The following is a 16,013-nucleotide window of genomic DNA, read 5'->3' as shown; positions in this document are numbered from 1 at the left end:
CAGCAGCAGCTACAGAAGGACAAGGCAAGCGGCAGCCGCTCGCCCCTGACAACTGTGATAAAATGGCCTTCCTTAACTAAACTCGTAAAGCACGGGGCAATAAAGCTCAATCTTCTGTAAAATCCAATTAAGTCATTATCTGACTGATTGTATCTTTAATTGAAAACAGAAGTGACAGTAAATTTCTGTGATATATCAGGATCAATCGATACTGCTGTACAATCTGGTCTCAAGAGGTGATTTATAATGTCAAAGCCTTATAGGTAACTCCACATTCTTCTCTCTAAAACCACTGGTGGATGAAATTAAGAGTAAGTGCGTTTCATAAAAAAACAAGATGGTCACGTTATTGATTACAACAGATGGGGCAGAATCCAATGAATGTTCCCACAGCGCAGCAGAAAGAAAATACAAGTAATTTTCTTTGTCTGTTTTATATTGTTGTTTCCAGCATCACATTTACACTCCATCACTTCACAGCGTTTTTATTCCCCTAAAACTTGTAGCGACATAAACTCCAGGACTCCAAATTACTTTTGTTGCTGTCTTATTCAAACACAAACACAAATAAACACTTTCAAAGCATGCAGTTGGAAATGAATCTCCATAAAACACAAAACACATCAACAATATGCAGTACAGTAGTGCACTAGTCAGCTTCACAAAGGCAGAAAAGTTGGCAAAATCTCATCTGAGTTGTTCTTTTTAATTAACAAAAACAATACAACTCAAAAAAAAAAGGCCAACAAAGATTTACTTTCATTAGTTCATTTCATGGCCAAAAGCAAAAAAGCAAGGGGTGAGTGCTTACTTTAACAGATTGTACAAAATGGCCACCTGATATTGTCTCACATCGATCACAGGAATCAAATTGAATCGAAATCATATCATGGCAGACTTTATAACATCAGCCAATATCGTATCGTTGTCCAAAGAATCAATATAATATTGCATTGTGATGAAACTGGTGACTAAAACCCCTATGAATTATTTATTTTGTCTACAAAACATCAGAAAACAATGAAAAACTTCCCAGATATCAAGGCGACATGCCAACAGTCCAAAAACCCAACAATGTTCAATTTACTTTACATCAAGATAAATCAGCAAATACTAACATTTGAGGAGCTAAAAGTATAAAAATATTCCCCGAATTGGCTTTCAAAATGGTTGCATTTTACTGAAATCACTTAATCAACTAATTGTCTCAGCTCAACACATCACAGCTACAAATCCAGCAGCTCAGTCTCTGCTGCATCTACAAGGCCGTACTAAAGTGTGTAAACAGTGACCCGCGTGCACAGCGAACAAACCTCCTGGCCTGAAGGGGTTAAATATACAATAGACATGCAAATTTTGTGGAATAAACGACGCCACTGGATCGGTGCCATAAATAAGCAGCCGGTGCTCATCACACGCCAACGCAACGGAGGGAAACATGATTCATGTCTAACCTGCCTGTTTTCTCTCCGCTAACCCTCCAGTCGCTCGTTGTTCTGCTGGAGGAGAAACTCAGAGATGTTTTCTCCTCTAAACTTCAATTCAGTGATGCACTTAGATATACTAAAAGAAATAACTTCATGCTATTTTAGCATCTTTTCTAAAAGTTTCTGGTTGTCGTTCATGTCGTATGTTCAAGTGTTGCAGGTCAAAAGATGTCTATAAATTTGGACACAATTTCTATTTAGAGTTTTATTGGGCTCAGCTTTGTCAATACGTTTACTGAACCAAAAAACAAACTATTGAAACTAATAATTACAAAGTGTGCTACAAGTATTACTGCATGTCAACCAGGGGGAAACTAAAAGAAACTAGTGCCGGCACTCGGCCTATTTCTCCTGTAACATTTACTAAATAAATGCTTGAGATGAAGAAACAGTGATTCCAGCTCAAAAAATATATCTTAGCAAACACTAAGTCCATTTTCTGATTGTTGAAAGATTGTCCACAAATATCTAAATAATCATTCTGTGTGAAAACTGCACTGGTCAATTTGACTGTAAGCTAGACAGGATTTTAATATCATTATTTTGCATGTTGCCTCACTTATTTTTTTTGCTTTGCATTAGAAGTTGCCATCAGAAGAGGAAAACAAGTGCACGTTTTTACAAATAGACATTAACTCCTGTCTTGTTTGAATAATTTGGTCTAATCCTGATTACCCATATCAAGAGACTTACTTTTTGTATGTTTAGTCACCTTTATCTTCTGGAGAGTGCTTCTCAAGTCAAGTATTTGCATGTTGTTATTTGTGATTTTTTCTTCCAGTTACATTTTTTTTAAAACTTTGCAAGCACCTTCTATGCTGGTGAACTGGCTCAAATAAAAGTTAACAGCTTAAAAAATAGCAAAAATAGGTAAACAACTTGTATTCTTAATTATAGTATGGAAAATACTTTGTGTTGTACGGCTAAAAAAGAGCTAAAATACGTAAACGACTTGTATTTTCAACTATAGTACAGAAAATACCTTGTATTGTACGCCTCCTGGATAGGAACAGAAGAAATCTGCAGTAACAGCGTTTGCTATGTTGTTGTGTTGAGTTCTCCTTAGCTTTTTTTATTTGGAGGTGTAGCCCTCGATGATGGAGTTGACAGTGAAGTTTGGTGTCACGCTGCCGGCCGCGCATTCAGCGCTGACATCCGAGTTAACCAGGGAGCTGATGGACCTGCAGGTCAGGGTGGAGTCGTGACCCGCAGTCATGCTGCTGGGTGAGAAGGCTGCAAAAACGAGACAGACGAGAGAGTCCTGATCAGAGATCCACTGAGGACGCTAGGGGACACACAACCCAACAGTCACACAATGATTGTACATTTGTGTGTGTGTGTGTGTGTGTGTGTAGGTGTAAAAGAAGGCTGGTAACAACTTCTGTAACTTTTCAATAACATGAAAGACTGTCTGGAGTGTGCCTATCCCGTTTGTAGGGTTCATTGCATCTTGATTTTCTCAGTCGATAGTTTTACATTCGAATACAAATTTTCACCAAATTTACAAAAAAATCAGCAAAATAAAATCAAATTTAATGAATGTTTCCGTCCACTATTGTTATGCAAATATTACAAGTCAAATGCACTGATTAAAAAACAGCTGGTGGTGCTAATTCTCATGTCGTGTGTCATTATAGTGATGCAGAGGAGAATGCAACGAGAGGACATCCCATACGCCCGTCCGACAAATTGTGAGCAACGCCACTGATCGCAAGAACAGCGACCGACACGCACAGCTGTCAATCATGTCATCAAGCACCCTTTTTTATTAGAGATACACCAATCAACCTATTGAGCTGAATTGGCAGATTTTCTAATATGACCTCTCTCAGAGCTCGTAGGTTGTCGCCTTCGATTCAGTAGGTGATATCACATACATCAAACGTGATGCTGTGCCCAAGTTTATTCAGATCCATGTCGCAAAGGGTCGCTTACACTTAATTTGTGAGGTTTCAAAAAACTCACACTCGACAGGAGGCTTTATTCTGGGAGGTATGGCTCATTCAAAACACAAATAAGTGTGGTCTACACTGGCCTGCTAGTTAGTCTAGTTAACTTTTTAACCAATTATGGTCAATTTGATAGATTTGGAATTTATTCTGTGGCAGCAAAACGTTTTAACGATAATGACTAAAAGCGAAATATAAAAGTAATATTACATGAGCTGACAGGGAGCTGTCATCTGATCACACCCCCACAATCTTGAGAAATGGTTTGAGCAGCCAAATAAGCTGTTTTTAAACTATTTATGAATTTATTTATTTTTAATCAAATTTTTGTGGATGCTTACCGAGACACTCATCTTTGATGTCAGACATCTATTTTTACTATTTCAAGTCAAGTTTCCAGTGGATTTAAAGAAAAGTTTTTTTGTTTATGCTGTCAAAGATAGTTCTTAGAAAGAAAATCAGCATTGGCCACAAATGGTATTGGCAGGTCAGACTGTTAAAGAAATCATAATCTGACAAGAAAATTGCAATTGGTGCATCTCTACTTCACTTTTGTAACTAATTGAAAATAAACTTAACATACATCAGCATGACAGGAACTACCTAAAATGACAGAAATCTTCTTTGGGAAAAAATAATCTGACGTACTTTGATCTCTGAGTTTTCTATCTAGTCCCCAGTGGGATTTCAAAATCCTCCCCTCTACAAACCAGGACATTACAAAATGTGTTGAAGTGGTAAAATACCATTTCTGGGATATTATTTACTTATCAGAATTATGGGCAAAAAGCATTAAAAAGCACTACTGTAAAGTATGTTTATGTATTCAAAAAGTAAATAAGCCTCACATCGCTCACTTCTCTTTGCGGTATTGAGCTACAAATCTTTTTTCTTGGATACTCCTCAAAGTCATTAATATGATAAATGTGTATTGCCTTGTGTAGGTAGAAGACATAAAATAAAAGATGTCGTACTTTGTACTGTAAGGCAAGTAAATAAAAAGGAGAAGAGAAATACTATAGTGAGACAGAGAAAAGTCGTATCATCAGCGCTGCATAATAAATGGTCGTCTCTGTGTTGTTCACCTGATATAAATATGACTGCACAGTAAAATGACTCTTCGGGATTTATAGCAAATTGCATCAGTCAGCAAAAAAAAGGGAAGACACTGAACACAAAAGATCTTTTACAGTTTACATGAGCGCTACTGTAAGTGCACCCACCCATTTTAACACTCATCTACAGCTGCAGCACACACACTAACAACACTGAGAGGGCAGCAGACATCAGGCTGGTTAACACTGTGTTTGTACAGGCATTCAGATGATACAAATTTTTGGCTTTGGTCGATTAAATAGGTTAGCAGGAGGCACCACAGAGGCAGACAGAGGAGAAGATGGAAAAGTTTGTAATGTTGGTGTCTTGAGTGCCTGAAGTCGTAGCACTAACAACTTGTAAGGACAACAAGAAAAAGAACTTGGATCATGGATAACATTTCCTTCTTGACTGGTAAATTGTCCAAATCTCTGGTTATTTTGGTGATTTCCATTATTTTGCTACAGTATGCAGCTATAAGCTTGCACTTCTGCCATGTTCACTGAACCACCCCCCTGTTATGGCAGCCATGGAGCATAGAGTCAACAGCTAGTTTTTGAAAACAAGGTACAAGGTAACTTTTTGTCATTTTTCTTAAATGTTTTGCTTTTTGGGGAAACGCTCTTGTAAGGAGGCGGTTGCACGTTGGTGTGAAAGCACCTGTAGGCTAGGCTTGGGCAGTATCATAGAATACCAGGATATTTAGAAATCCCAACGATATGTTTTGCCATCTTAAGTACAGCATTACTCTTTTTGTAGTATAGTATAGTATCTATATGTAGTGCACAGCATACACCACCAGGGCGCAGACTCAGGCAGTTGAGCTGAGAGACACCTAGTGGTGGAGGGATAAGTCACAGGACTGCTAACACCCGGCAGCCAGCAACAACAGAGGGAGACCATGAGGAATATTGGCATATTTGTCTGCCTTGCACCGTCAATAGCTGAAGCTGGAGGTATTATATTTGTACATCTATCTTAGGAGCACCTCAAGGGAATTTCCTAAAACTTGATACAAACATTCACTTGGACACAACAATGAGCTAATTATATTTTGGTGGTCATAGGTCAAAGGTTAAAGTCCCTGTGACCTTGTCTGTGTCATTTTTGTGAACACAGTATCTCAAGATCTTGAGGGAATTTTTTTCAAATTTGGCACAAACTGTTGTCCGGTGTTTCCCAGAATCCTCTGACTTCTTCATTTGCCTCCCTCATGCTTCCTCATCCCTCACCCACCACCAACTCTCCCTCTCTCTCTCTCCTCCTCAGCAGTGGTGGGAGGGGAGAAGAGGAGTAATTTTTCTCCTCATTAACTTCCTGATTGGTTTCGGACTCCAATTTTTGCCCGTCTGCAGTTTGTCACCAATTCCAAACTGGCAGCCCAATCGTTAATACTAATGTTTGTGTAGCTAAGTGCGCCTTGCTCTCAGCGGTCTACTTGTACAGCAATAACAGCATGTGGGTGGAGGAGAGCAGCTGCTGTGAATTAGCCCCTGTTCACTGTTAATTCTCTGCCTGTTCATCAGCAGGAAATCTATGATGTGTAATTAAAGGCTGAAAGCAACTGGACGTGTTAACTTCACTGCAGATGTTAAATCACGACACGCTGCTTGTACACATGTTCTCTGCTGCATCCGACTGTCCCCTGCTCTCCTGTTTAATACAGATTAATGTTGCTGAAACACCAGAAAGCACCTGTTAATGACACTACAACTGCAGCTAATAAGACAATTAACACATAATCTTCACTGTCAGTTACATTTTCTATTGTTTGTTGGATTTATTGTTTTATCTAAAAAAAGACAAGTGAATTTTCAGATCTTTTTGCTTCTTTGGTCTGCCAAACAGTCCAGAAATATTCAATGTACAATTATTATGAAATGAATGAAAACAGAGACATATTCACTGACACTTTGCACGAAAAAAATCTTAATAAAGTACTTATTTTTTGTTAATTTTCTGTTGATACACAAATTATTAATTGACAAGTCAAGCTATCACTTCTTTACAAGTCGTGAACACAACACTGAGATATCATCAACTTCTCAGTGGATATATCAAATCGGTTAGCAAACACTTAATTATTTGTACATCCAGCAGTCATAGAGCAAGGTTATCATTTATAGTCCTGTTCCTGTCCACCTGATGAATAGAAAATTAAAATGTATAAATATTTTGTGTGCGCGTGCTTGTGTGTGGTCGTCTCTTCCACTGTCTGTTTAGACACAATTGACAAATATGTGGAATAAGTGACATTAGGCTGTTTTTAAATAGTTTCGGCTCAATAGGAAGCAGACAGAGGTCCATGGCCAGCTCTCCAGCTTTGGGGCACTTTGCTTCACTTCTGTCTTTTGTCTGAACCAAATTTTGCACCAATTGATTTCATGGGAATCAATATCTGGCAGTACTGACAACATTCAATCGGTGCCCTACAGCTAAGGCTGTAAGTCTTTGGAGTTGTATTTGAGTTCTAGTATGGATGAGAATATTTCATAAAACAAAGATTTTGTGGTAAGATTTAAAAAAAAAAGGTATACATGTAGACCCGGCCTAAATAAAACTATGTGAACTCATTATATAAAATTCAACAATCCATAGATATCTTAGACACAACAATGGGGCCAAATAAGACCAGGCACTGGTTTAATCCAGGACTAATTTGTGTTTTCTAAGCTGATTATATGTTTGTTTGTTTCTTTTTTTTTTATGAAATCTTAATTTGAAAAGTAATCCATAACTATAGCTATGAAATAAATAAAGTGGGCTAAAAAGTACAACAATTCTCTCTGAAATGTCATAACGTTGAAGTATAAAGTTCCATAAAATGAAAATCATGAGGTTAAGTAGAAATACCTAAATAAAAGTATGTAGTTTCCACCACTGCCAATTACACATACAACCATAGTAAAGCTATGGGAAACAAAACAGTTAGAAGACAAGTCACTAATAGTATGAAGTTATTGAGTTCATGGCACCAACATCACAAAAATCTAGATTTTTTTTTTAAGACACCAACCTGCCAAAATCATTCCCAAATTCGGATCATGAGACTTGCAGTTCTAGCACCGTTCTGCTGATATTGTATATTTAAGCTGTAAGTGGTGATAACTGCACATGCAAAACTCTTGTGTAAAACATGAGTCTAACTGAGGTTCAAGGCTGCGTACAAAAAAGCAGCTTGTAACAGGACAAACATCACCTGCTGGTGATGTTGAAAGAGAGTTTATTCTGATGAATGAACTTTTGCCCTATTCCCAGTCACTCAGCACTCTATATAAGATTTCCAAACTATTAAACAGTCTTTGTGTGGAATAACAAAAGGAAGCTTTTTTAACCTCCCACTTGTCCTGTTAAGAGAAGGAGGGAGGGAGTGAATGAAGGCGCAATCATTTCTGCTGCTGCCAAAGACAGGAACAAAAGCCCAGATGTGAGAGGAGATGGTAATTCAGTCTGATGCAAAGGGGATAAGCTCTCTCTCTCTCTGTGGGTTTCATACTCTACACTCATCCACCGTACACAAGGGTCATAGGGGTAGATAACACTTAAATAAACACTCACACACACGGGCGTGCACACACACAATACTGCATTAAACTGTTGGTGATGAGAGTTACTGAACAATCTGGAGGAGCAACTGCAAATATAGCTTAGTTTCAAATAATATTAAAAAGTAATCAAGATAAAAATTTGCAGTGATAATCATTTTTCTACTAGTTGCTCATAACTCTCATTACTTTAATGGCCTGTAAGCGTACTCTTAATCCAGAATGTAACAAAAACATACATCTAGAAAAAGAAAAAAGATAAACCTTTGGCTACATAGTGCGTGAAACATTGTTTTTTCTTAATTAGTGACTTACAAAGAATAAGTTTAATAATACTATGTTAATGGGATTAACACGTTTATTACGTTTACACTTGCTGTACAGCGAGTTGCACATTTTTGTAGTTAAACTACATTAAATAGAGACATTGAACACAATGTGATATCAGGTTTCAAAGTTTGACAAAATAATCTTAACTCAAGTTCCATTTACGAGCTTTCAACTGCGTCTTACAGCCTAAAATCTGCTCAGTGTGATGAAATCAATGCACAACCTGCAAGTTACTAAAAACACAACACCACCCAAAAAAAAAAAAAAAACCAAAACAATCACCTGTGTGAATTTATCAGTGCTGTCCAGGGACAAGAGCACTTAGTGAAGGCTATCATCGCAGGAACAAAAAATTCAATCTTCAGAATGAAGAGTTGCCTGTCACATGACAAGGTTGGCCTGGGATTAAATGGCTCCCATTAAAATGATACGAGGTGTGTCTAAAAAAAATATAATAACAAATCGTCCCTGGCCAGTTTGAAAGGGCCCCACGGGTGTCCAACTGAGGACGAGCCATGTAGAGATGGACGCTCTCCTCTCTGGAAATGATATGGGTGTCTGGCCTCATCATCAGACCAGCAGCAGGACTTAATGGCCCAGAAAACTCAGTCAAAGAGCAGACAGGCAGGCTTTAAATACTGAGCAGTGAACAGTGGAGGCTCATGCCACTCAGCTGATGTTCACACCGCAGACCTTCACCCTCAGTTTCAAGTCACTGCTCATATCCGAGCTTTTTCCTTTAAATGACTCCTAATTCTGCAAGTCTTATATGATGTAACCAGTGTCTGATAACATGAAGTCAAAGCATGATGAAAGGATCAGTTGTTTCAAACACATTTCTCCTCTCATAGGTTAATTAAATTAACTAAGACATCTACCAGAAAGAAATATTTTCAAGCGTCACCCTGTCTTCTCCATTTCAAATGGTTTTACCAAAAACCCGTGAGATACCGATGTTTGGTCAGTGACCCTCGGATACAGACACAAACATAAAGAGGCAACCTTTATCACGATTGCGATGGCTCAAATTAACTCCAGACACACCTGGGAGCTCACTGTTAGTTTCCCGAATTAAACCATAAGTCAAGATAGCTGTTTTAAAACACAGTGTGCTAGAATGTGTAGCATACTATGCTAGTGACGCATGACAAGTTATGATACATTGCATTACAAAGGTACTTATTTTAACCAAACCACGATGCTTTTTTCTAAAGTTAACCACTTGCTTTTGTTACCTAAACTTTATGAAGTAAACCTGAAAACAAAAGTTATTTATCTACATTCTACGTTTATTTTGAGAAGAGACTGTATGCATTTATACATTAGAAAAACAACAAAGTGTCGCTAAAATTAAAACACACACTTTTGGGGGCTGAAAGGCCGCTGGAAACACAGCAATGACTCACTAAAAACAACATTTTTTAAGTTTAAGAAAGTTTAAACAAAACACTACATAACTGAAGTGTTGACTTAATGATGGTGCTAGATGCTCAGTCGGGGAGTCACCACAGACCATTAATGTCAACACCAAAATCCAGTCATCTGTTCAACTTAGTTGTGTAAAGTAACATTTCTTCAGACAAAAACCTCCCTCAGTATGATCCACTGAGGTTTCACTAAAACCAAACAAATTTGTTTTTCTTTTACGAGTTAAGGGTTCTGAAATATTGCTGCTGCCGTTGAAGCTAATGCCACAAATGCCAACACTGAACTGTGACCACTGCTCTTACAGTAAGCCCGGCAGTGAAGCCTGAGCTACGACTAATTTCAAGCCACATCAAACACCTTAATCAGAGAACTAAATAAAGAGTCAAATAATAGCTTTTGCATCGTCATGAATAAAGACTGCTCATTTTCATTGTGTGTGAAAGTTAAATCTTCTACATATTTCTCAGTCTTTCATTTCACAAATGAGAAGCTGTTGAGACAGTTGTTTAAAGAGATGCAGTCTGTTATGCAGCCATTACCGGAGTCAGAAAACACTTAAAGGCTCATTATTAGTTTGCTATGGAGCTGAGGAGAGCGGAGGGCCGACGCAGACTGACAGAAGGCATCAGTGTCGGGGTCAAAGGCTAATTAAGCAGAGAGGAACCTTTGCTCCTGCATTGTTAACCAATCTGTCCCAGATGAAGATGACTGCCGGAGAGGCGTGACACAACCCTTGTCCCTATGCTAAATCTCCATTTCGGCTACTGTGCCCCATCAACTCACAAAATGGCCTGTCAGTCTATCTTTGACGTGATCCGTCGAAAAGTTATGGATATGCAATAATGAGTCGAGGTGGCCCGATCAATATTTGCGGGACTTTTCTATCATTACGTTTTAAAAAAGAGATTCATTGTGAGTCGACAGGGTAGGAAAAATGCCAAAGTAAAGGACACAGGAAGAGTGAAATATATTGCTATGGAAAGAAGGACGCCTCCCGCGGGTGCTAAAGCTGCCATATGTGTTTATCCAAGTCGTTCAGCTGTTTCAGAGAGCTGCCATGGCAACACCATTTGTCAATCCACGCTGAGTCGCCGCCGCCGCTCAAAACAACAACGCAAGGAAAGCGACTACAAGAGCATGATTAGGTAGGAAAGCACCGTAACTAACCAAGTTTGTTTTGTTCAGCGTTCAAACAGCGTCCACTTTATGTGTAGATTGAAATATTTTATATTCAAATTATATTTAGATACACACCCTATTAAGTAAATTTGTGCTGATACTGTTATCAAATTTTAGAAATAGAACAGTTACATTGATTTTGACAGATATTTGTCTAAATCTGCACACAAAACACATATTACTGTATAATCCCATAATAGCAATTACGAATTAGAAATGTTGTGTGTTATTTGCTGGATCATTAGTGCACACTGCATCTTTATTAGAAAGAGCACTGGCCTTTTCTTTAACATTAATCTTTTTAAGATTAGATAAATGCATATTGTCATCTGTAAATCACAATATATGTTAAATGCTATATTGTGATAGTAAAGTAACATTTAAGGGCAACCTAAATTTTAACATTTTAATCAATTTTTCTTACTCACAGCTGGATTATAGCGTCTGAAGAGTAAAGTGTGATTTATACTTTTAGACTAATTTATACGTTTGCAGCCTGACATGCATCTCCTTAGAAATGTAACTACACATTGATGCAATGCAAGTCTACTGTTTATTTTTGTAAGCTGAAAATAATTTTATTGAACTAATCGAGACACACCAAGATTTTATTTTTCTAAATTTCTTTTTACCTTTTATTGTGAAGAAGAAAGCAAGACAAAAAAGACACACCAAGGTCACACCAAGATTTGTTATGATTATGATTTTATAACTAGTTTTTACAATTGTGGTTATGGTGTCAAGTTATCTTATACACTTATTACTGTAAACTACTGAATTGTTGAATTATTGAATTATGATCTATGGATGCATTGCTGCTTGTTTTTTTTTTTCTATCTTGTAAGGTGTCATTGAGTGCTTTGAGGGTTAAAATGCATTATTATTATTATTGTTATTATTATTTAATTTTATGGGGAATCAAGCCCCCACAGAACAGCATTTTAAATGTTGTGTGCGATTTATTCTAGCATGATATTCGTAGAGGAATGTCCGCTAGCCACTAGGCTAATTTATGCAACCTATAATGTCATAGGCTTATGCTACCAACTTTAGCAAATTGGTGTATGTGGGTAAAACGTATGAATTATAAGACAACTGATTTGTCAGTTAAGTCTGTTAATTATAATGCTGAGCTGAATTATAAAATGTTACATCTGTTAAATGTTTTCTATGTTTCTGGCTCTGTATGAGTGGAGGAAAACTCAGCTAGCTGCGAGGCTAATTTATGAAATGTAAAATGTCATAAGCTTATGCTAACCTTGTTAGCATATTGTATTTAAGAGGAACGTGTCAAGCAAATAAATTCTGTTAATCTTTGGAATTATAGTGGAGCTAAATTTTGTATTTGGGTTAAATACTGTTACTATAAAGACATGTTTTGTGCATTTTAGGTTTGTTTTGAATCAATCAGCCCTTTGCAGAAACCTGACACAGTAGTATAGAAACCACACCGCCATCTAGCATTATAGGGGTGTAGCTGCAGAGCGACACAGACTCACGACTGCACAAGTATAAAAGCTCACAACTATAAATCAACCTGAAGAAGTAAGATAAGCTAGTACAATTGAAAATATACATTTTTAAAGTAAAGCTCTCAAAATATAAGATGACTTAAGAAATAATCACTATGTACTCATACCAACATTTGCATACACAGGCTGAAATAACTCACATTAACCTTTGATCAGTGTATATTGCTGCACAAAAACAGCACATGATTTAAAAAAAGAGTCAGGAGAATCACGCTTCATTTCCAATCAAGTACCTCAAAGCTGGACAGTGTGAGAGTGTGTGTAAGTGAGAGAGAGAAATAGAGAGTGAGGGGACGAGGACATAAACTACACAGCCCTGGCCATTTAATGTCTCTACAGCCCCAGGCCCGTGTTAATGGTTGTGTTGTACAACACATTACAACAGTGCTTGTGCCCTGAGCAGACAATTACACTGGTATTTAGCCCATCCACAGGCCCCGGAGGCTATCAGGGCACTTAGCAGCACAGCAGGGTGGGGAAGACAATCTGACAGGCCACACAGGACTTTTCCACTCTAACCCAGAGAGGGACATTCAATCTGCTGCACATTGGATGAGGCCCTATGGAGCCTGACGGGTTCCCAGCAGGGACACGCTCTCTGCTGCTGGCGCTTACTCACAGATTGAATCTAGTCATTACCTCAAGTTATTTTCTGAAAAACTGCATTGCATTACATTGGAATATTTTCTGAGGTTTATAAGCCAAACAGAAAGATCTCTAAGGGGCCGTTTACACGGCAACGGTTCTTGCATGAAATGTTAAGTTGTTAACTTGTTAACTTTTGTTGTGGTTTGCGTTTTGGGTTCCTGAAAACACACTTTTGAAACCAGGTTCCAGACAAATTTTTTGACAACGCCACCCCTTCTGTCACTGTGTAAACTGGCAATGTGCAGACCCTGTGAGAAAAGTAACGTCACAGCCGCACTTCACGCATTACGTTTCAATAGCCTTGCTTGAGTAGGAGGACAGCACACCAATGGCGGACTACTGAGTGGCTTTATAATCCAGCGTCACTCTAAGTAACAGTTCCGCTTAATCGTCCATCCAGACAAAACTGTCGGTTCTCATGCGTGCATTCGCCATCGTCTTCTCATAGAAGAAGAAGAACGCCTTTATGCGCAGGTGTGTGGTGTTCTTCTATGTTGTGTCATTACAAAGTTACACTAACAACTACTGGCCTGGCATGAATACTACACAGCTTTCAGTTGTTTTTGTGGATGCGAGTAAAAGATCATTTTCACAATGTTATCATATTAATGCACTTTTTTTTTTTTTAAGACACAAAGGAAAGACTTTTTTTGTTTTTAGAAGGGCTATTCTCATATATGTAGCCTGAGAGTTTGAAAGGAAGCAACATCATTCCTTTAAAACTACAACAGCAGCATTTTTAATTTGATATAAGATAAGGTGATATGAAGTACTAAAAGCTAAAACTGTGTCATCTGTTTATCCACAGTTTTAAATCTAAATATAATATGAATAATTTTATAAACCTCATATTTAAAGGGGGATTTTCTATGCTTTAGGGCACAAAAGCATTTCCCATGCGCATTTTCTTTGTGCATTTTCTATTTCCTGTCAAACATCAACACTAAGCAAAAACATTTACAACTGAAGCAATTCCTTGAGAAACTATGCAGTGGAATAACTGAAAGCCATCGTTTTGTTTAATCCATATAACTATATAAAGTGCACTGAGTTATGCAAGGACAATTATTACTGTCCCACAATCCACTTACACCGTTGACAGGTGGCGTGATTTGATGGCACAGAATCGTAAAATGGAGGAAGAGAGAGAAAATAGCAAAAAAAGCGAAGGTAAGAGGAAAACCATAGACTGTATATGTAATGGCATTTGCTACCGTGACATCACCCATTTTTTGGTGGACTGAGTTCAGCATTTTAGTAGTTGCCATGTTGGTTTTTTAGAGCCAGAAGTGACCATATTTTGACCAGAGAGTGGAGCTGAGGATTAATGAGGGTTGGATTTGACTTACAGACTGTTGCAACATCTTGCAAACAGCATGTCACTCAAGCAGCCTCACCTATGTGCAACTTTAAGCCTTATTAAAATGTAAACAGGTGAGTCATAAAAAATTCACCCCCTGTACAGCTCTCATGGATGTTGAAATTAGCCATACAGGCCATGACTGTTTCCTGTGTCAGGCTGTAAACATGTTTATTTCTGCTGCAAAGTTGGGCATTTTACCATGGGGGTCTATGGGGACTGACTCTGTTTTGGAACCAGCCTCAAGTGGCCATTCGATGAAGTGCAGTTTTTGGCACTTGCATATTGTCGTAATTTTTCAGCCTCAGAGGAGTGTTCAGGGACAACGACAAGGATTTTTTTTCTTCCAGTTTTCAGGATTTCTTTTTTGGGGGGCGGGGTGGGGTCATGTTCTTCTTTGTTTTATTTTTTACTTTTTTTTTGCTTTGTTTTAGGTAATTTCTATGTAACTTTTAAATAATTTCTGACTAATTTTTGGGCCATGTGTTGTTAAGTTGCTCATTTTCTTCTCCCCATGTCTTTGAAAGAAATCAAACCACTTTGCTCAAGTTTCAAAGGGTTAAACATCTGCTGACAAACCAAGATTTAATGGGATACTTGAAGTACTACAACTAAAAAACTTGATAGTGTTGTTTATCAAAAAAGCCATTACAAACTAACAGTCTTTTTCTATATTTTGCTCTCCTCAGGTAGTGAAACAACACAGAGTACGTGCGCTGAGGTGAGTGATGTTCTCAGCATGTCAGTGACCAAAGCAAATGAACTCTTGCTGCTACATGACATGAAACAGCACTTCCTTTGAAAAGGTCACCTCTTGGGTTAGAAGTACCGATTTGTTTCGGGTTTAATAAATCCAAAAGAGTGAGAGGCCTTTTTGACATCTACAGAATGAGTGTGGCCTTGACTGTGTGTGTGTGTGTGTGTGTGTGTGTTTCTGAAGCGACTTTCTTAACTGCTTATGTGTGTGTGAAAGAGTGTGTGGGTGAGAAGTAATCTGATCTGAAAGCAGGTAAATCCCATTTTACACACGAAACAAAGAAACTTACTGAGGCCAATCTCTCTGTCGTTTTTTTTTACCACTTTTTTTTTCAGAGGAGGCGGAGAACCTGAAACGACAGACTTTATACGCAGTAACTCACTTTGGTGTACAGTACAGTATAGATTGAAGCAAGAAAAATCAATAGAATATCATCTAGAAAGATAGTAATGGATTTCTAACTTAATGGGCTCACACAGGTCTATCGATTAGCAGGATTAACATCTGCAATACCTCAACAATCTGATTTGCATTTAAATGACTGTACGCTCCATGCTGACACCAATATAACAAAACAGACAAACGTATAGCCAGCACAGCAGCGCTCGATTTTGAGGTCTGACATTAGTATAAATCTTGTTTTCTACAAAAAGTAAGGAAAGTTGCTGTGCTGACAAACTTTGAGTAGTTTTGAATTTTGAAA

At 38.0% G+C, this 16,013-nt stretch overlaps 1 protein-coding gene across 2 annotated transcripts in view; it reads right to left on the bottom strand.

Moving 5' to 3' along the window:
• Positions 1-2,506: 2,506 nt before the first annotated feature.
• The window catches only part of dmrt1 (doublesex and mab-3 related transcription factor 1), a 34,570-nt gene continuing 21,063 nt past the window's right edge, over positions 2,507-16,013 (bottom strand). For both annotated transcript variants that reach the window (XM_042488673.1, XM_042488674.1), the window contains exon 6: positions 2,507-2,720. In XM_042488673.1, the coding sequence (XP_042344607.1) occupies positions 2,560-2,720 (161 nt within the window). In that variant the 3' untranslated portion in view covers positions 2,507-2,559. The remainder of the gene's footprint in view (positions 2,721-16,013) is intronic.

This window comes from Plectropomus leopardus, chromosome 6, assembly GCF_008729295.1.
Source record: "Plectropomus leopardus isolate mb chromosome 6, YSFRI_Pleo_2.0, whole genome shotgun sequence".
Taxonomy (NCBI): Eukaryota; Metazoa; Chordata; class Actinopteri; order Perciformes; family Serranidae; genus Plectropomus; species Plectropomus leopardus.
The sequence above is the reverse complement of the archived record's forward strand: the minus strand, read 5'-3'. Positions and strand labels throughout refer to the sequence as shown.